General features: G+C 34.9%; 2 protein-coding genes across 2 annotated transcripts; both read left to right on the forward strand.

The window, feature by feature from the left end:
* Positions 1 to 4,628: 4,628 nt before the first annotated feature.
* LOC147411443 ((3S,6E)-nerolidol synthase 1-like) lies at positions 4,629 to 8,762 on the forward strand. The gene is made up of 7 exons (XM_086448705.1): positions 4,629 to 4,871; positions 5,516 to 5,780; positions 6,010 to 6,373; positions 6,467 to 6,685; positions 6,781 to 6,919; positions 7,027 to 7,275; positions 8,339 to 8,762. The coding sequence occupies exons 1-7, from the start codon at positions 4,713 to 4,715 to the stop codon at positions 8,627 to 8,629; spliced, it is 1,686 nt and encodes a 561-aa protein (XP_086304831.1). The 5' UTR covers positions 4,629 to 4,712; the 3' UTR covers positions 8,630 to 8,762.
* Positions 8,763 to 15,852: 7,090 nt separating this feature from the next.
* On the forward strand, positions 15,853 to 19,005 carry LOC147411444 (large ribosomal subunit protein uL2). The gene is made up of 2 exons (XM_086448717.1): positions 15,853 to 16,364; positions 18,490 to 19,005. The coding sequence occupies exons 1-2, from the start codon at positions 15,925 to 15,927 to the stop codon at positions 18,830 to 18,832; spliced, it is 783 nt and encodes a 260-aa protein (XP_086304843.1). The 5' UTR covers positions 15,853 to 15,924; the 3' UTR covers positions 18,833 to 19,005.
* Positions 19,006 to 20,809: the final 1,804 nt, after the last annotated feature.

The raw sequence follows: 20,809 nt of genomic DNA on the forward strand, positions 1-20,809 counted from the left end.
TTGACATAGTTTGGGACATTGGTGTGCACATAACCACAAATGCTTCTTACTTGTATCTCGATGAAAGCATCTATGGTTCTATAGACACATCCACGTTAGCAACGTCTCAAATGATGTCAACTTCAATGTAAGTTCACCATTTTCCTTTTCTATTTTACCAACCTTACGTGACATAAAAGGATTCGTGCTGGAGTGACCTCAAGTTGGAACCTCATATCACACTTCCTTGATGTAAAAGTAAATAGGAGCCAAAGATGTTTTTTTTACTCGTATCTTGATGAGAAGCATCTATGGAAACCATGCAACTTCAACTCAAGATGTGTGATTTCATATGAAAAATGTAAAAGAGAAAAAAAAACACTACATTGAAATCTGAAAGCGCCCTCGATCCGCGGGATACGCGGATCTGCTTTTGACCTTTGACGTTTGGGAGTCGCCACCTAGTTATTACGGCCTAGGAACCGATCATCGACTGTAAAAGGATAAATCAACTAATCTACTAACATATACTGAGTCCGGGGATCATATTACGGGGTTGGAAGGTGTTAGGCACCAACCCCGCTTGGCAAACTCTCATCTCTACTAATTCCCAAATAAACTACATTGCTAAAAGACCTAAGTAATAAAAAATAATAAGAAATAGATACCTTTCTGAAGACAACGGTCTTGTTCCTTCATATTTGATAGAGTAACTCTTTGTACAGTACTTCTCACTTCGTTCTGTCTCCAGATCTGATTTATGAGCTCCGAGGCAAGGTATCTCTTTTTTAGATTTGGATTCTTCAAATTTGTTTATGAATTTTTAGGAGTTTTTGAAGGACTTCTAGGTATTTTTTGAGTTAAAGTTGAGGTATGGGTGTTAGGTAAGGAGTTAGGGCTTTAAAATTAGGGTTTATGGGAGGTTAGGAAAGCTTTTTGACCCACTTCTCTTTGGATTTATTTGTTGATACGAAAATATGTTATAAAGATCCCTATTTATAGATTTTTTAAGTACTTATTTTGATAGAGTTAGTGTTTAATTATAATTCTTTTAGAAAGAGTTATTGTTTAATTATAATTGTTTTAGGTAGAGTTATATTTTAATTAGAATTATTTTAAATAGATTTATTATTTAATTAGGATTGTTTTAAATAGAGTTATTATTTAATTAAAATTCTATTAAGGTTTTGACTTTTAGTCTTACTTGATTGACTTTAAGATCTTGACTTTAGTCTTACTTGATTGACTTTAATATCTTGACTTTGGTCTTACTTGATTAATTTTAAGATCTCGACTTTAGTTTTACTTGATTGACTTTTAAAATTTTGATTTTATTCTTACTTGATTGACTTTAATTTTAATTAGGATTTCACTATACATTAATTAATGTTTTAATTATTAAAATTGTAAAATTATCGTTTTACCCTCGGAGAGGATTTTTTGCGTTTTAAATCGATTTTTCATAAGAAATTTAATGGGAATTTTGGTTTTGTCATTTATGAATTTTTTGTGCTAAATGGTCGTGAACTTTATGAAGGGCATATTCATAATTTTATTAAATTTTGTGAAAATTGACGAAATAATTTATTTAGTTTCGATTTGTTGTTTAATGTGTTTGAAAGGGTTTTTCTAAGCATAATGTAAGCTCTAAGGATATTTTGATGTTAGGGGTATTTTGGTAATTTGATCATTTTTTAGTGATTTTTACCGTGAAGTTTCTTTTTATCGACAAAATGATAATTTTTATATTTTTGGAGTTATATTTTCCTTGTGTAGCGTGGTGTCTAGGATTTTGTTAGTTTGAGATACCTCATCCGAATTTCTGAAACATATTTAGTAACAAATAAAGCATTGGAATGATCGTCCATCATTGGAAACCATTGCAATCGGATTGACGAGTTGATTAATCAGGCGAGTTCAAAAATGGGGTGTCTACAAATCTTACAACACTTTACTGTGCAAAGAATAATCATGTATCTCTAAAAAAAAGTATATAAGCATATGTGGACCGGTAGCCACCACCACGTCAGCTCACCCACTATATGAGAGTACCCAAAAATCGATGGCTCAAAACCGTCAAATTATGTCACCATTCGTCAGCCTCGACCATTGAATTGGGGCTTGTCGAAAAAACATTCAATGGCTAGAGGTCGTCGAATATGAGATTTTTGCCATATTTTTGACTGCTTTAGGCCGATGAATTAGTTTAAATCCCAATCAGAACACTTTTCAACTTGCCCAAATGCTTTTGTCTTCAACTTATACCTGCGAAAAAAAATCACACATTCATATCTATATCCCATCCACTTACATCCACATCCACATTCACATCTCATCCCATCCCATCTACTCTCATCCCCATCCTTCACATCTCATTCACACCAATTAGCATTCAATTCATAGTATCAAAGAATAATAAGATTTAAAAAAAAATGATTTAACATGTTACAAATAAAAATTACTTATCTAAGTAATATAAGTCAAAGTTATATGTGAAAATGTGTTATAGTAATACTAACCAAACATGAGTCTCTCAAAAGACCCGATAATAGCTTCTAGGCCATCGAATCACCTCACCACAAAGAATATCAAGTAAAGTCTCCTGGGGTCCAGCTCTATCCATTAGCTCCATCGAAGAGTCAATGATCTCATCGATACAAATTAAATAATATTTCATATCTGACTTCTAAGATCTACTAGTGCTCCTTTAGCGTAGATTACATTCCTTCTAAAGTTTATTAATAAACATACCCTATCATTATTCAATGATGACAATATTTTTAAACTATTAAATGAACACTCTAAACTATGGAGACATCTCTTAAATATAATTTGCAAATTACATTGATGCAAAAGTTTCATTTTAGACGTATTTAACAAGCACAAGTGAACTACCTTCTAGATAACATACTTGCAGCCTAATGACATCAAATTCAATCAACCAAAAATAGAGCTTAGATATTTATAATAGTAGTTTGACAATCCAATTCAATTTTTATTTTTGACATTATTGCATGGTATCGAATCAACAATCATTCTAGAGAACGAACAAATCTCGACATCCAGACTAAATCAGGCTATTTACCTAAAACGAGAATAATTAGCAAACCAAGCTTAACTTATATCAAGAACACCAACACCACTACTTACAGTTAATTTGAAAATGACAATAACACAAACTATACAGAGAGATCTAGAGTAATTTTTTAGGATTATTGAGAGAGATAGACTTACAAATGAGATTTGGAGTTGTTTGATCGGTGGCACTAATAAGTGTGCTTCAATTCTTTGGGTTTTCGACTTGAGCTCTAATTTATTCTTTGATTTGAGTTCTGAGAGATTAAAAATCCATTGACAAAGTGAGATATCGATTCGAAATAAGAGATTGAGGGACGTGAGTGAGATTGAGAGATCATTTAGTGCTGAAATGGGAGATTGAGAGATCGTCGAGTATCTGGTTTGATCGAACCAAATCAAAAGGGATTTTTGAATTATCGATTGAAATGGGAGCTTTAGTTCTTTAGGTTTTCAACTTGAGCTCTAATTTCTTCTTTGATTTGAGCTCTGAGAGATTAAAAATCCATTGACGAAGTGAGTTATCGATTGAAATGAGAGATTGAGGGACATGAGTGAGATTGAGAGATCTTTTGGTGCTGAAATGGGAGATTGAGAGATTGTCTCGAGTGTCTGGTTGGATCTGGTTTTGTTTTCCTTGAGATGGTTGAGAAAGAAAGTCAGTAAAGATAGTTTAAATTTTTTGTTAAAAAAAAAATTCAGTGGTTCGTTGGGCTTGGACATCAAATTTTTTTCTTGGTTTTATTGGGCCGACAAAAATAAACGTGAGACTTGGGCCGTTGAGTTTAACGCTATAATGATAATGAATTTTATAGCTTTTTTGAGGTAATGACTACGAAGTGCATTATTGCAACAAGTCAAGTTATTATTATTCAAAAGTGTAATGATTTTCTAATGAGAGCTGATAATATGACGGATTATTGGTTAACAGACTTTTAAATAAGTTATGTGCTTCTTTGTTAGTGTGCGTCAAGGCCGTCCACCAAAAACTCAAAAATTCAACAACTCAATTAAAAAATCAGTTGTCTTTTCTAACTAAAAAACTCACTGACATGGCCTATGCAAGAACGGAAAAATTTTTCTAATACACAATTGCACATCGAGAAACATGTGGTGTTGTATGTCCGTATGAAAAAAAATCAACTCATTAAAGAATATTTTGACCTCTTTCTTATATGTTTTTCATGTGATGTGTGGCCAATTGGTGCCCAATCATGTTAATGTTGTACCAGCTAGTTGTCAAAGTCTCCAGGTTGGCCATCCATGTTTCCAAGTGGCGTTTCAACTCGTGCATGTAAATCATTGATAGCGTGGTTCACGTTTAGATGTATGAATTTTTATAGAAAAATTCAAAACTAAGAGAACTAATTTGTGGCAGAGAACAAATTGGTTAAACTGACCGTGTCAGCCATTGTCACGTGGGTCACAGTTTAATAACGCCATCCGCCCCATCAATTTAGATATTTACTAGTTGATGGACAAACAAGTCATTTCCTAGAGGAATGATATCCTGCGACTCTAAGACGTTACGTGTGGGACTGAGGCTTGGGATTCTATAAATAATCCCTGTTGTTGGATTTAGAATCATCTCAAACCTCTCTGTCTCTCTACTTTTCCATTAACAATTCATTAACTCAACCCTTTGATAATCGTTCTCTATGGCCTTCTCTGCATCACCCTTCTCTCCAATTTCAGCAAACAAAACCCAAGAACTAAGCACAACAAATGTGATAGCTCCTTACCTCTCTCGTACATCCCTCAATCAAAGCATCACTCATGAGCACAGCTTGATTTCTACAAACTCTCATGACAACATGGTAAGTTACACATGGAGACCACATATCTTAGTCTGTCATTTTATGGTAGTGTTGGAACGAAATACATAATGTGAAAAAAACTCAAATTTGACGGACAAAGGGATCGAATTTTTTATTGTCAAATATTTTTTTTGACGGGTCAAAACTGGCAAATTAATGAAGGATGGGAGAAATTTGACAGTTCTAAACCATCGAATCTGAGAATTTCTAGAATTTCGACAGTCTTAGACTGTCAAAATTCAATTTGTAAAATTCTTGAGCTTTGGTCCGTCAATTTTTTCTGTCGAAATTTTTTTGTTTTCAAGTGATAAGGACTTAAGTTTTTTACTTTGCTAACACCTAGGTTCTAGGTTCGTTTCAATTTTCTTTTTCTTTTTTCTGATCAAGTGTTGAAACAAAATAAGGACTTAACCTTTTTTCCTCCACTAACAACTAGGTGTTTTTGTGTATTGGTCGGGCTCGTATCAATTTTGTTTTGGGTCAAATGATACCTATGCTTTGGTTATGGTTATCCAAATGAAGTACTTTTAACGTATTGGTTGGATTTATATCACATGACAAACGAAGAAAAAAATAATAATATTAATAATATTTTTGTATGTTATAGTATTTTGGGTTTGACTCTTATTTTACTAATCATGCAGGATGGATTTCATGAAAAATTGAAGGAAGTTGGCAGCTTACTCCGTAACCAAGAAGACCCATTAGAGTGCTTGAACATGATTGATGTCCTCCAACGCCTAGGCATCGATTACCACTTCCAGGTGGAGATAGAAGCAATCTTAAGTAACCAATATAGAAGAATTATGGCTAGTGATGGTGTTATTGGTGTTGGTGACGACAGTGATTTGTATGATGTTTCACTTTGCTTTCGATTATTGAGACAACATGGGTACAACACATCTGCAGGTGGGTTTGTGAGTTACTGAAAGAGTTCTGAATGATCTGATATAATTTTGATCATTTGTGAGATTCCATTTAATAAAGAAAAAGGAGATTAATTATAACAGATATGCTTAACCACTTTGCTATCATTATATCTTGCACCATAGCTGCAAATTATTTGTCAACTGTATCATAAACAGCTTAGCTACAACCTTTTCTACGAGAGATTTACTAACTAATTTGTGTTGAACAGATGTGTTCAACAATTTCAAGGCCAAGGATGGGAAATTTAAACTATCATTAATTGAAGACCTAAGAGGAATGACGAGTCTCTATGAAGCTTCAATACTTGGGGTACAAGGAGAAGATATACTCCAGGAAGCCAATGCCTTCACTTGCATGCACCTTAATGCTTTAGTGACACATTTGGAAGAAGATCAAGCTAGAATCATTAGGGATACCTTGGATCATCCCTATCACAAGAGTTTGGCAAGGTTCAAGGCCAAAAACTACATCAAATATTCTGAAAGATCACATGGAGTCTTACAGGAACTCGCCAAAATAGATTTCAACATTGTTCAATCCCTACATCAAAGAGAGCTCTTACAAGTGTCTAGGTAAGTTTTAAAAAAAAATCACCTATTCTCTCTCTCTCTCTCTCTCTCAATTTGTTGAAGATTACATATTAATGTTAGTCTTCACCACTTTAGGTGGTGGAGAGACATTGGTCTAGCACAGGAATTGAAATTTGCGAGAGACCAACCCGTTAAATGGTACACATGGTCCATGGCGACGCTTACTGATCCAAGGTTTTCAGAACAAAGGATCGAGCTCACAAAACCTATTTCGCTTGTCTATTTGATGGATGACATTTTTGATGTTTATGGGACACTTGATGAACTCATTCTCTTCACAGAAGCAATTAACAAGTAAGATATACCAACCTTCACTTACTAATTCAATGAAATATTCTTCCTAAAAATTGGGTTAAGTATGTTAATGGATATCGATGAATGGTGTACAGATGGGAACTCAATGAGATCGAGCAGCTACCGGACTACATGAAAATATTTTTCAAGGCTATCTACAATATCACTGATGATATTAGCTGTAAGGTCCTCAAAGAATATGGATGGAACCCTTTAGACTCCCTACGAAAAGCGGTATATTTACCTCCTGACCATGATTTTATGTGTATTATTATGGAGATTTATTTATTTGGATCCAATTTAAAGTGCCCAAAATCTAATTGTTAATTTAATTGGTTCAGTGGGCAAATCTGTGCAACGCATTTCTAGTCGAAGCAAAATGGTTTGCTTCGGGGCACTTACCAGAGTCCGCAGAATACTTGAAGAATGGGGTGATTAGCTCAGGAGTTCATGTTGTGTTTATGCACATTTTCTTTCTCCTAGGAGAAGGAATAACAACGGAGAGTGTAGATCTAGTGGATGATATTCCTGGCCTAATTTCTTGCCCGGCTACTATTCTTCGTCTTTGGGATGACTTGGGAAGTGCAAAGGTTAGATCACTTCTGGTTCATTACTCTTAATTCTAATTATGAAATACACATTTTAATTGTTGCTTCCATGGCCACATGCATTTGTTATGACCCCAAAGAGATAAGGAACTGGCATTTCCATATGGAAGTAAAGATTCTCTAACAGCCAAAATAATCTTCTAATTCGAATCTTTAATCATCTACAAGTAATTAATTGATAAGAAAACAGCACCCTATGATATTGACACTTACAATTAAATGGGTGGGGTGAGGTTGAAAAATATCTTCATTGGCGACACAAAGAGGATGTTGTGGAGTATTACACCATTTGCAATTTGTTAGGGGGGGGGGTGTTTGAAAGGAATAGGCATATTTTTGAGGTGAAACACAAAGATTGTCTAGATACGATTATGTCTATCTTGAGTCTTATCTTTTGTTGGTCAAATTATATAAGAAGTTTAGAGGCCTGTTTTTTTGATGATTTTTTGTACAATTGGGATGGGATTTGTTGTTCTATGGGTGAATGCTTTTGTTTTGTAAGACCTCTCCAGGTTGGTCAACTTGACCGACTTGGTTTTGTTTCATGAATGCAATGCTATTTATCAAAAAAAATATCTGATGTTGCACATGGGTTTATCAAATTCATAAGAACATCAGGGGACGATTAGTGGTGCATATGCTGATCACCCATCATTCATGTTTAAAGATTTCAATCCACACAACATTCATTGGTCGAGAAAAACAGATCTATTTGATCGATGCTTTGAAAAGGTCAACATTTTGAATGGTCTTTATGATTAAATTATTTAACAAAAATTCACCTTGGTGATGTACAAATGCCATCCATTAATGGTGATCAGTGGATCATGTTGATTTTAGTGACAGAGGAGATAATATATGTAGCCCATTCATGTGCACCACATATATATGGTTGAGATTATTTCTTGGACCTCATGATGCAATTCAATGAGTATATCTTATCTATATGGTATGGTCCAGAAGCCCTAGCATCCTACCTCATGTGAGTACTGTTAATTCTTTCTTTTTTTTCACTGATTAAAACTGTTTTTGGATTAATTGACAGGATGAGAACCAAGAAGGATATGATGGATCATACATAGAATGCTACATGAAGGAACACAGAAGCTCAACCTTCGAAAGTGCTCGAGAACATGTTGTCTCTATGATTTCGAATACATGGAAAAGATTGAACAAGGAATGCCTATCACCGAATTCTTTCTCACCATCTTTCATAAAAGCTTCTCTCAATGCTGCAAGGATGGTTGGTCTGATGTACAGCTACGACGAGAATCAGCAACTCCCAACACTGGAGGAGCATATTAAATCATTGCTGTATGAAAGTATTCCATTGTAAAAGATACATTTAAGAGTGTTTGTTTGCTGCCAATGCTTTGTAGGATATTATTGCTGCTCTTTGTCACTCGAAATGTATCGTTTGTATTAGTATCGTATAAATAAAATTGTGGAATTTCAGATGAATGTACTTTTACATTTTCGTAAACCAGTAAAAAAAACCTTGCCTAGCAAAAGAGAGAGAATTTCCAAAACAGGAGATGAAAATGCCAAAATTATCAAACAGGGACACTGTTCATTTTTATTTAAGAAAAAGACGGCTTTTTAGCTCAGTATCCACAACCACATGTTTCAGCTTAGAGTGGTTGATACCCACAAGCTCCCCCCTCCTCACACAATCATTTGCCTTGGGACACGTAAAATGATAAATCTTTTTCTTAAATGATCTATGGGAAATGTTCAGCACCCTAAGTTTTACCACACACTTTAACAAACGTTTTTTGTCCTACATGGGTTATAAGTTTTGGAATGGGCTGATTTTTGGTGAGGATGATCTCTATGATTAGAAGATCATCCTCCCCAAAAATCAGCCCATTCCGAAATGTTTAGCCCCATGTTTACAAGTTGAAAAATCGTGGACCGTCCATTTTTTGTAAATCATTTTTGATGGGGTTAGAAGTTTTGGAATGAGCTGATTTTTGGTGAGGATGATCTCCTCACCATAGAGATCATCCTCACCAAAAATCAGCCCATTCCGAAACTTCTAACCCATGTAGGACAAAACGCGTTTGTTAAAATGTGTGGTAAAACTTAGGGTGCTGAACGGGACCCATGATCTATAGTTCTGTGATGGGAGTGTAGTGGGGCGTTTGTCAGAGGAGAGCATCGTACTATCAGGGTTCCTTGGGTTATTCCAGGGAAGTTGTAAATACTTAGCTGAATAATGATTTTCTGATTAGAGAATCTTCACTTGATCGATACTCGGTTTACATGACAAGGGCATGAAACCATGGATTCTTTTCCTGGTGTATCCCGAAGAAAAAGATCTATCGTTCCGTGTCTTTACCACATCAATCAAGTATTGATCAAGGGAAGATTTTTGAGTTAGAAAATCAGGATTACTTAGTTTTGAACTCACAACCATGAGGAGCAAACTTTCATTCCTCTGTCTTACCACTGAGCCCATACTTGATGGGCTCCTTTCAGATATTTCGAGCTTAGTTTGGTCAGAAAATCATCCATTTCTTAACTCTATCATCTATCCAATGAACTTGGTTTCGCTGAAGTTGGATTTTTAATTTCAGTTTTAATTTCACACTTTGCTGATGTGATTTCACACTTTGTTGATGTGGATGTATGTACTATATAAATCATAGATGCTTTTCATTTCTCGATACAATTGAAAAGCATCTGTGGTCACCTCCACATCAATAAAGTGTGAATTGGAGTGAATTTTGAAGTCACTCTAGCATGACTCATAATAATATTTTGTATGATTTATAGAGTACTGACTAGACTAATCGAAAAGGACTTTAATGTACTCATCTTCAACATGTGGCAAAAAATCTTTGATATTTCTTCCTCAAATCAGTCATTTTGAACCTTTAATTGGGTGCGTTGTTTTCACTTTATCTTCAACTTTAAGATTAGTTACTTCAACATTCAAACCTCAAAACCTCAAGAAGTATTTTAAAAATAATTTACCATAGAGGTTGAAGATGATATATTTTTGGGGGAAAATAAAATAAAAAAATAAAAATTATTGGTTAGAGGTTGAAGATGAGAGCATTTAAGTCATTTTTTAGTAGTCTTTTGCAGAAGACCACGGTCAATGAGCATGTCATCAATTTGAAAACATAGAAGGATATCATAAAAATGTTCACCAAATTAAAAGTGAAGGGGCATGTCAGAATTGTAATAATATTTTTCTTGATGATTGAAAAAGTATATTGGAGATTTTTATCACTAAAAAAATTACTTTAAAAAACTAATCTGTCCTGTCCAAATTGGGTAAAAAGGTTTTTTGAGTTAAAAAAAATATTAATGAGACAAAATATTCTTGAAAGAAGATCATTTTAGGATACCAAATCAGGGAGTGGATCCTTTATAGCTCTTGCTCCTAAGTAAGTACCCTGTAGCCTTTTCTTTCTTTGATGGTAGAGAGAGTGCCAAATTAGAAAGAAAGAAAAAATATCACCAAAACCCTCTTACATTCATGGCCCATAACAGATTTAAAAATAATAATATTAAAGAATAAAGTGAAAGAAAGAAAACGCAAAAATAATAATTTATTTAACATCATGGCTTTCCACTCAACCCCAAATTTTAAGGAGGGTTTTTCTTTTTTTTTGTCTGGGTGGCACTCTCTCCACCATTAAAGAGGGAAAATGCTGGAATGATACAAAGGGAGACAACAAGGGTGAATTAAGCCAAATGGCCCGTCAGTCTGGCCCAGTTCGCCCGTCATAACAAGTGTTAGGGCCGGGCGCATTAAATCTGAGTTGGGCTAGGCCTACTGATGCCCAGCTCGGCCCTAGCCTGCTATATATAGATTTTAGAAAAATTCATAAAATATTATTTTGATAAATATTTTTCTAATAAACATAAAATATGTTGCATAATTAGAATTTAGCTTTCATCTCTTACTATAATGATATGTTAATAAGATATTAATTGTAAACTCGAGAGTGTAATCTTCAAACACAAAAGTAAACTATTGTAAAAAAAACGCAAGTTTTTCATTAAAAAAGTGAATTCTAGACCTTTTATTAGGCTTGAACCCAGCCCCAATCAAGCCCAAGTCCGTTAGGGCCAGGCTAGGGCTTAATTGACTTAGGTCCGGTACGAGCATAGGGCTGGTTTAGGGAGAGCCTGTCTCTTCAGGGCCGAGTTTGGGCTCAGTCAAGCCCGGCTGGAACCCACCCATTGACCATCCTACTGAACCCCACTGCATTTCTCACAGTTGAAATGTCGAAATTGCCTTAACTATGTGAACACACCATTTTCATCCAAAAAATCAGGGTTACGACATCCTAATCGAGTTTCGGAGATACCATTCCGACATAAAGGATTTGATAATGAAGGAGAATCCATTTTCAAGGAATTTTTCAAGCATTTTGAAGACATGTAAAAAGCAAGTGTTTTTTCCAACTTTTTTTTTTTCATTTTTTAGATGAAAATCGATCAAGTATGGTTCTTTTGGTTTGAAATCATCTACACAAGTATGGTTCTTTTGGAACCATTTATTTTTTTATTATAAATCGTCAAAATAAATTTAAAAATTCATCTAAATGCTCAAAATTAGAAATGTATCATTTCCACTTGCCATTCATGATCAAATACTGTTAGAAATGATAGCAATCGTTGTTGGAAAACCTAAGTACATGAAATAGAGGATAACAAAGATAGCTTGGGTTCTTCAAAAACATTATAACGTGAGATAAGTTTGAGGGACCATTTAGAAATAAAAAATTTACTTAATGAACCATCAAGTTACTCCCTAAACTTGGAGACTATTTAGAAAGAAATCCCTCTATTAGGGTCCTTTAATTAAATTTTCCTAAAATTTATGAAAAATTACTTGAAGGACCCTTGTGACGGGGCTTCTTTCTAAATAGTCCCTAAATTTCTGATGATAGCTTGGCAAGATATTTAGTAAAATTTTCTTTTTTAAATGGTCCCTCATTATTAGCGAACTCACCACTTTTTTATTTACTGTCGAGTTCACCACTTTTATTTACTGTTGAATTCATCACTTTTTGTATACTATCAAGTTCACACTTTTATTGTCAAGCTCACCACTTTTATTTATAATTGAACTCGAGGCTTTTTTATTTATTGTAGAGTTCACAATTTTTATTGTTGAACTCACCACTATTTACCGCCGAGTTCACCATGTTTTATTTACTATCGAACTCAATGCTTATTATTTACTGTCGAATTCACTATTTATTAAATAAAAAGTGGTGAACTCGACACGGGTAAAACCCACCCATTTTCAATATTCAAGTTTTTTCTACTAAAATACATGGAAAGATCGACTAAAAACTTGAGATAACGACTTGTTTAAATGATTTCAACCCAAAAGATCCATTCTTGATTGATTTGAGTCCAAAAACTAAGAAAAAAAAGTGACATCTTCAAAATGTTTGAAAAAAATTCTTTAAAATGACTTCTTCTTCTTTTCTAAATCCTTTTTGATGGAATAAAGACTGTAAAATTTGATTGAGATGCCAAAAATCCAATTTTTTTGGATGAAAACGATGAATTCGAATGTGTAGGACATTCAATCGTGAGAAATGTAGGAGATAAGGTGGAGGGACTGTTAATAAAATAAAAGTATACTAAATGGACTACTAAGAGACCACCCAAAACTTAGGGATTATTTAGAAAGAAGTACCTCTGCGAGGATCCTGCAAGTAATTTTCCTAAAATCTATTTAAGAGATAGAACATCAACCAATCAAATTTGGATTGGGTTGGCTGTTGAATTGCTGACCAGGCCATGATGAGCACTATTAGTGTAAAGTTGACATCTATTAAACTTGATTTTAAGGGTCGATTTGAATGGTTATGATGTGGTCATTAGATCTAGTCATATATGGATCCATTTGCCCTTAGTGGGCCTATCTAGGAACAATCTTGTAAAAATGAACATTTTGTTGAGCTTAAGCCCTCGCTTAGTCTCGTTATGGTTAGATTTATTTTTAGGTAATTATAAAAGCACCACACTAATTAATAAGGGTAACCCACACCATAGCCAAATCATCCTCTTAAAAAATCAGCTCATTCTAGAACTTAGAACCCCATCAAACTGGTTTACGAAAAAGAAAAGGATGATTTACTACTCTTGAACTTGTTTTGATAGGGTTAAAAGTTTTGGAATGTGCTGATTTTTGATGAGGATGATCTCCTCATCATAGAGATCATCCTCACAAAAATTAGTTCATTCTGAAATTTTCAACTCATTTAAAACAAAACAATTCGACTATGGTGTGGGTTGCCCTTATTGATTTGTGTGATGCTTCTCTAATTACCCTTTATTTTTGGAAATGTTCAACTGGATTCAAATATTAGTACTTGAAGGGACAGAGCAAAGATTCTAACAAATCATCAGGTGTGCCTTACGAGCCACCAAATGCCTAGCATGCAACTAAGTATTGTCCATCACGCAAATGAGCTTTGCCTTGCAAAAACTTGAGTTACCAATCATCTAATAAGTTGTTTTTTTTTTTGTTTTTTTGTTTTTTTAAAGTTCATTGTTTAGTAAGTTTTTATTTTATTTTTAATTTTTTTGAAAGGTTAACAGGGTTAAGGCAGACTTAGACCAGCTACAATCTCAGGAAAGGAAAATCCCTATGATCCTGATCAATCATAGTAAGTTGTTATAAGCATTAGTAAAAGTTTATTTTAAACATTTGATAACAATGGTGAGGGTGTGGGGGCAAATGGGGAGAGAGGTGAAGGAGTGGGGACAAATGGGGCATGTAATTAGTTGAAAATATAGGGATGTCTCAAAGTTCTGTGGGGGCAATTGCCGCCACCAACTCCTTACTAGCTCCGCCCCTGGTCATGAGATTTAAGGCTGCAGTTTAGCTTTACAAAGAACATAACAAGAGTTTGTTTGAACTCATTAGAAGCTCATGATTGCTGATTCCATACACAATTGTGACTGGTTATCAAGGATGATGTTCATAGACCTATCAATTTGCCAAGGACTGGTAGTCATATGCCAAAGTTGCACAAGTGTAAGTGGAGAAATCATCCAAATAGTAGGCTATCGAGCGCATACAACCAATTGATCAATTCAAGGAGGGAGACTTAGTACTCATCAAGACAAAACAAGTCCAAAGGTTCAATCAAGCACAATAGACACAAAGGATTAACAAATCTATATGAAGGATCAATCCCATCACTTCTTTAGTTGGGACGGTCTTCACAGATAAAATTGGCTCCCCAACATCAACCCAATCTTTCATAATGAGCAATACAAGTCTTACTATGTTTACTAGGAAGACCCTGCTAAACCACCTCATATTACTATCATAACAAAGTGAGAAAAGTCTTTAAAGTTGGAGGGGTATTATTGGTAAAAGGAGTCGAGGAAAATAAAGATAATAAAGTTGGATGGATATTATTAGTAAGGGTCTTGCTTAACGTGTGTCCTAAGGGCACACGTTAAAGTGTAATAACTACACTTTGAAAATTGGATTTTGTATTGAAAATACCCTTAAAAAATTACTTTTATCAAAATATCCTTTGAATCCAATTTCCAAAGTGCATTTATTGCAATTTACGTTAAAAAGAGGGAAAAGTGGAAAGGCAATAAAGTTAAAAGAATATTCTTGAAAGTAAACGAAGAGAAAATGTAATAAAATTGAAAATTGTCATTGAGATTGATAACGATATTATATTTCAACCCTTCTAGGGGGAGATAAAGAAGTACCAACGCCCTTCCCCAAAAGAAAAAAAGGAATTCCACTTTTTGGAGAAGGAAAAGGGATATATTCCCATAAGAAGTGCTTGGGCCTGTTGGCCTGTTTACCCAGCCCAGCCTAATCGGACAAAAAATAAGGTTCAGGGCTTTAATCTCGAACACACAATTAATTATAAAAAGACCATCATTAGGGCAGTTTATTGGCCTGTAGGCCTGTTTACCCAGCCCAAACTAATCCAAAAACATAAGGTTTAGGGCTTTAGTATTGAAACTTCAATTATCCATAAAAGAACCATCATCTTGGCCCCGTTTAACCAGCCCAGTCTAATAAAATAAAATTATAAGGTTTAGGGCTCCAATCTTGAACCCAGCCCATCCTAATCCAAAAAAAAAAAAAAGAGGTTTAGGGCTTTAATGTTGAACCCACAAAGGTACAGTCAGACTCAACTTTCTAACCCATTAAAACTGGACCGGGCTAAGTCCTACTCGTAATAATGCCCTAGCACAATCCATCACTGTATTCCATATTACTATATTATAATACAGTCAGATTTTATTAATAAAAAACGAAGATACAATTAATTTATGATTATAACATCTTCTTTACTATTACTATCATGAGAAAAAAGCAGAGTAGTATAAGTGGTTCGAAACCAAAATTTGAATGGCCCTCCATATTTTTCACTTATAACCACAAAAGTCATTTGTGTAGAGGGCGGACTACCAAGCCCATTCCCAAACCCTTCTATCGGCCCATAACATATTTTACTTATTTACCCTTCTGAATCCGTCGTTATCACTAAAACACCAAAAGCTCTTCAAAAACCCTAATATATATACCTATCATCACAAAGCCATAGAACACTCTGTCTTCTTGCCGTTCTTCCCAAACCCTAACCCTAACCCCCCTACTTGGCAGAGATGGGAAGAGTAATCAGGGCTCAACGTAAGGGAGCAGGTTCAGTCTTCAAGTCCCACACCCACCACCGTAAGGGCCCAGCCAGATTCCGGAGTCTCGACTTTGGCGAACGCAACGGCTATATCAAGGGAGTTGTCACCGAAATCATCCACGATCCTGGCCGTGGCGCCCCACTCGCCCGAGTCACGTTCCGCCACCCGTTTCGCTACAAGCACCAGAAGGAGCTCTTCATTGCTGCGGAGGGAATCTACACAGGTCAGTTCCTCTATTGTGGGAAGAAGGCGAATCTCATGGTGGGAAACGTTCTTCCTCTTAGATCGATCCCTGAAGGTGCTGTGGTGTGTAACGTTGAGCATCATGTCGGCGACCGAGGAGTCCTCGCTAGGGCTTCTGGGGATTATGCTATTGTCATCAGTCATAACCCTGACAATGGAACCTCCAGGTATATATAATTTTAGGGTTTTTTTTTTTTGTAACCTGATCTGATGTTTTTTCTTTAATGGGTATTTAGGGTTTTATGTTTTTCGATGAAATTATATAGCTTTGCTTGTTCTTTTTGGTATTTTCGTTTTGTGAGATTTAATCCAACTTTCAGTTAATTTCATTTGAGGACTTGTTGAATGACTTATTGATTGTTTTTTGATTTGGTAAGGTTAGTCCTATGATGGGTATGCTAAATTTCATTTGGGCATATATGATTTTTTGTTTTTTTTTTAAAATCAGATTTGTTGTTTTCTTTAATGGGTTTTGTGTTTTGCGATGAAATTATGTTGCTTTGCTTGTTTTTCGGTATTTTCTTTTTGTGAGAATTAATCGGCTTTAACTTATTGATCTACTTCTTGTTTGTTTTTTTATTTGGGTAAATTTGGCTAAGGTTAATCCTATGATGGGTATGCTAAATTTATTTTTGAAGCCTTTTTTTGTTTTATTTTACAATTATTTTTGTGGGTTTATTAGCTATGGTTGATGGAATTGCCTCTGGTATTATGTAGGACCACATAGGATATTATTAGAAGTTTGATAAAAATGAATGGGAATTTAAAGGTAATATCTTGTTTTATTGGTACTCTTTGCATCCGTTTATTGCTATTGATTGTTTTGTTTTCCTGTTAATTGGCTATCTATGGTTAGTTTTTGATGTGGTTGTGCAAAATTGCCACCCTTTTTTTGTGGGAGTAAATCAGATAAGGTTCTTTTGTTACTTTAGTGTTAGTATCCCTATGAAGCAATGCCTTGTTTTTGATAAGAAAGTGGGTTGGTGGTCAATAATTAGTGGGTGAAGGCGGGTTTCGAACCCAGGTTGTGGTACCAACCTTTGCAAATCGTATCAACCTGGCAAGCAGTCGCCTTTTTTATATAGAAAAATCATATACTGTAAAAAAAGCCAATAAATTTGCACTTACACTCTCCAAACCTTCAAGCAAAGTGATTGGAAGTTTACCTTTTTTGATGGAGATTCTCTTTGCAACTTATCTTTGAAATTGATTTTTAATTTTTTTCACATTGTCTTTCATTTGTAGTTCTCAAAGCAAATCAAAATTGCTGACATCTTGAATCTGAATTCATTCGCAATTGCCTACCACAAAGCCAGCCTTTTGTGTGCTAACTAGGTGGACTCTTTGAATTAGTAGAATTAACTTAATTTTTAAGAAGTTTGATTGGATGTTCTTGTATGAATGACCAACCTTAAGGATTGAAGTGTTTTATGATGGCATCTGTACACAGGATTGGATGGGGTCCTAGATTAATTTGATTAGATGGTTAGTTTTGTAATTTTGTAGTCTTTTTTATACTTTACCGAGTAACATGATTGTTAGCTACCTTCCAAAAAAAAACATGATTGTTAGTATTGATGTACAGCCTCTTGGTCAGATAGATTACCATTATAGTTTGAGGGGTGTACACCTCACATACTGGGTTTAATGGTTATATTAGATAAGAGTGGCCTTGTGTATATTTGAAATAGATGGCATAAGTGTTCTTCGAGTTTGTCGTCCATCAGATGTTTGTGAACGATGTAATGTTGATGAGGCCAAAATCTTACTCGTTATCAAAGAATTAGATGGTGACAAGGCTCTTGCTCCGGGTTGTTACTTTTGTATTCTCCATGCTAAATGGTATCAGTACGAATCTTGGTAAATATTTTGTAATCATGGTTATTTTCAAGCTGGGGAAAATTTCCGTCGCATTGATGTGTAGATTAGGTCCTGGTGGCTTCACCTGAATCAGAAGCTCAGCCTAGCTCCATCTTGATGTGATGTGTTGTAGAGATGGGTCAGGTTTGGTTTATTACCATTTTCTCATGTCTTGACAGCAAAATTTTAGTGTCTGACACATCAAAAAATTTCTAATGTTTCTGCACCGAGATGATCAGAAGGATGATAAATAATCTTTTACTGAGTAAACGGATTTAGACTATGCCTAATTTTTCCAATATTTCCTAATAATGTCTTAATTTTCCTGGTGCTGCGTAATAATGTAATTCCCCATTGGAATAATTTGAGTTTCAATATATAGTTGATTATTGAAGATTGTTATTCATTTTGATAGCCAATTGGTATTTTCAGGATCAAACTCCCTTCTGGTGCAAAGAAGATCGTACCAAGTGGTTGCCGGGCAATGATAGGCCAGGTTGCTGGTGGAGGTAGGACTGAGAAGCCTATGCTGAAGGCGGGAAATGCCTATCACAAATTCAGAGTGAAGAGGAACTGCTGGCCCAAGGTCCGTGGTGTTGCCATGAATCCTGTGGAGCATCCCCATGGTGGTGGTAACCACCAGCATATTGGGCATGCCAGTACTGTTCGTCGTGATGCACCTCCCGGACAAAAGGTCGGTCTCATTGCTGCAAGGAGAACAGGTCGTCTCCGAGGACAGGCTGCTGCTACTGCTTCCAAAGCAGATAAGGCTTAGTGAGATTCATGTTCAATTTCACTTGGTTTTTCCGAATGGTTTTTATTTTTTCTTTTTCTTTTTCTCTCTGAGACATCTAAGTCTAGTAGACAATCAATATTCAAGTTTTGTTTTAATGTTGGATTTAAGTTTTTAGTTACTTGCATATGAACTTTGAATTTTCTTTTCTGCTACTACCATGTGAGTGGTTTGCGTGGATGCTATATATATGTGGATTTTTTTTTAATGTTGCAGTATTATATTCTCTGGCCTGCCTTTATTTTGATCAGAACCCTATTCAATTGCTTGAATAGTCTGGTTTGGCCTTTGCTTTCCCATACGACTCTGTTTATCTTATAATATAAGGTGGCATGTCCAAATTTACTTGTTGAAATGGCTTATTTGTAATTTAGATTATTAATTAAAGGGTAGTAAAATATTACAGTAAAAACTAACCAACATGGGTTTTTTTTAATGGGAATTTTGACAAGATCATACTATATAAAGTTTAAGCGTGAAGGTGGGGGACATTTTGGAATCCAAAATTTGGTGTCTAATCACTTCTCCGCCTGAAGGCAATAAGCTGTCTTTTAAGAAACAGCTGCTTTTGATTGTATGATTCTACAGTAAAATGTCTTTGAAATGGATGGCTTTGAATTTTGTTTCTGCATTTAGATGGTTGGAACTGGGTCTGAATGATGGATCCAGTTTACATTTTAAATTCTTTTAATGGGGATTCAAGTGAAGTTGTCTTATTTACATTTTTCTTAAATGTAACATTCATTTTGTTGTGCTCATACAACATCTTGAGTTTAGCCATTTAATTTCAAACACCCTCTTGTTATGAATCGAAAAAAATAAAATGGGATGAAATTACGTGGGTTTATTATTCTCTAATTAGTTTTCGCTCCATTCTTGAAGTGGGATAAATACAATGATCTTGCAGTTTACTTTGATACAAAGCAGCGAGTTAACTAATTTTTTTTAAATAATAATTATAGAGGGCATACACTGTTTTCAAAAGAGATGAGTTGGTTGATCTTTTTTGGATTGTAAAGTGGTTGATATGCTGCTGCTTATGAAACAGTGCATTATATGTTTCAGAGCGATGATTACACCACTTCAACTTATAAAATCATAGTTCTTTAATCTCAAACCAAGTCTCTTGAAATCCAACAACTCCATATCTACCCTTACACTAAATATATCCCTAGAAGAGTTTCGTTGCCGTATTGTCCAACTCACTAATAAGGGGATCCTACTCCCTTGCAACCTCTTGCGTTCATACCCCATGGTCCCTTTGGTTGAGTTCCCGGGTTAGATACATGATGAACAATACCCACCAAGATCTTAATTCAATACGTCTAATCTAATAATGTGAGTTTGATATTCTTTATATTCAAAAAGATATTTTAAATCTTAAAAAAAAAAAAAAAAGGTTTTGGGGCATTTAGTAGAAAAAATTTATTAATTAGATTAATCAGGAAGCATTTTTAATATCAAGGTGGATTAATTATTTTTCTTTTTTTTCCAGTATTGACATGCATTAAAGGACTTCTACTATAAAAATTCTACAAGAATAACGTAATGCAAAATGTGGGTTAATTTTAAAGTGATACTCAAAACAAGGCCAAATGCCAAGGGTGGTGTCACATAGGTATGAGTTGGGGGCTATAGCCTCTAGTGAACATAAAAAAATAATAATCCCTTATATTTTGATTGATATTAGAGAACCCCCATGTGTTATTGAAACTCACAGGTAGCCCCAACTAAAAAAAAAAAAGTGTTCACTGTTCACACTCCAGTGTTGCAATTTTAGGACAAAAACTCAAAATTACAAGGGAATCTTACTTTACCAAGTTTGTTACCTCAAAAACCTTTGGTGTGGAACTCCGATTCTCACTTCCTTACAACCAATCGAGCACATGAGAGTCTCTTTCTCTCTACATTTTTTTTTTAAATATCTAAGTTACTCCCTAGCAAGTCTCACGAACAAGA

Source organism: Akebia trifoliata, chromosome 1 (genome assembly GCF_017979445.1).
Source record: "Akebia trifoliata isolate Shusen 1 chromosome 1, ASM1797944v1, whole genome shotgun sequence".
In the NCBI taxonomy this organism is placed as follows: Eukaryota; Viridiplantae; Streptophyta; class Magnoliopsida; order Ranunculales; family Lardizabalaceae; genus Akebia; species Akebia trifoliata.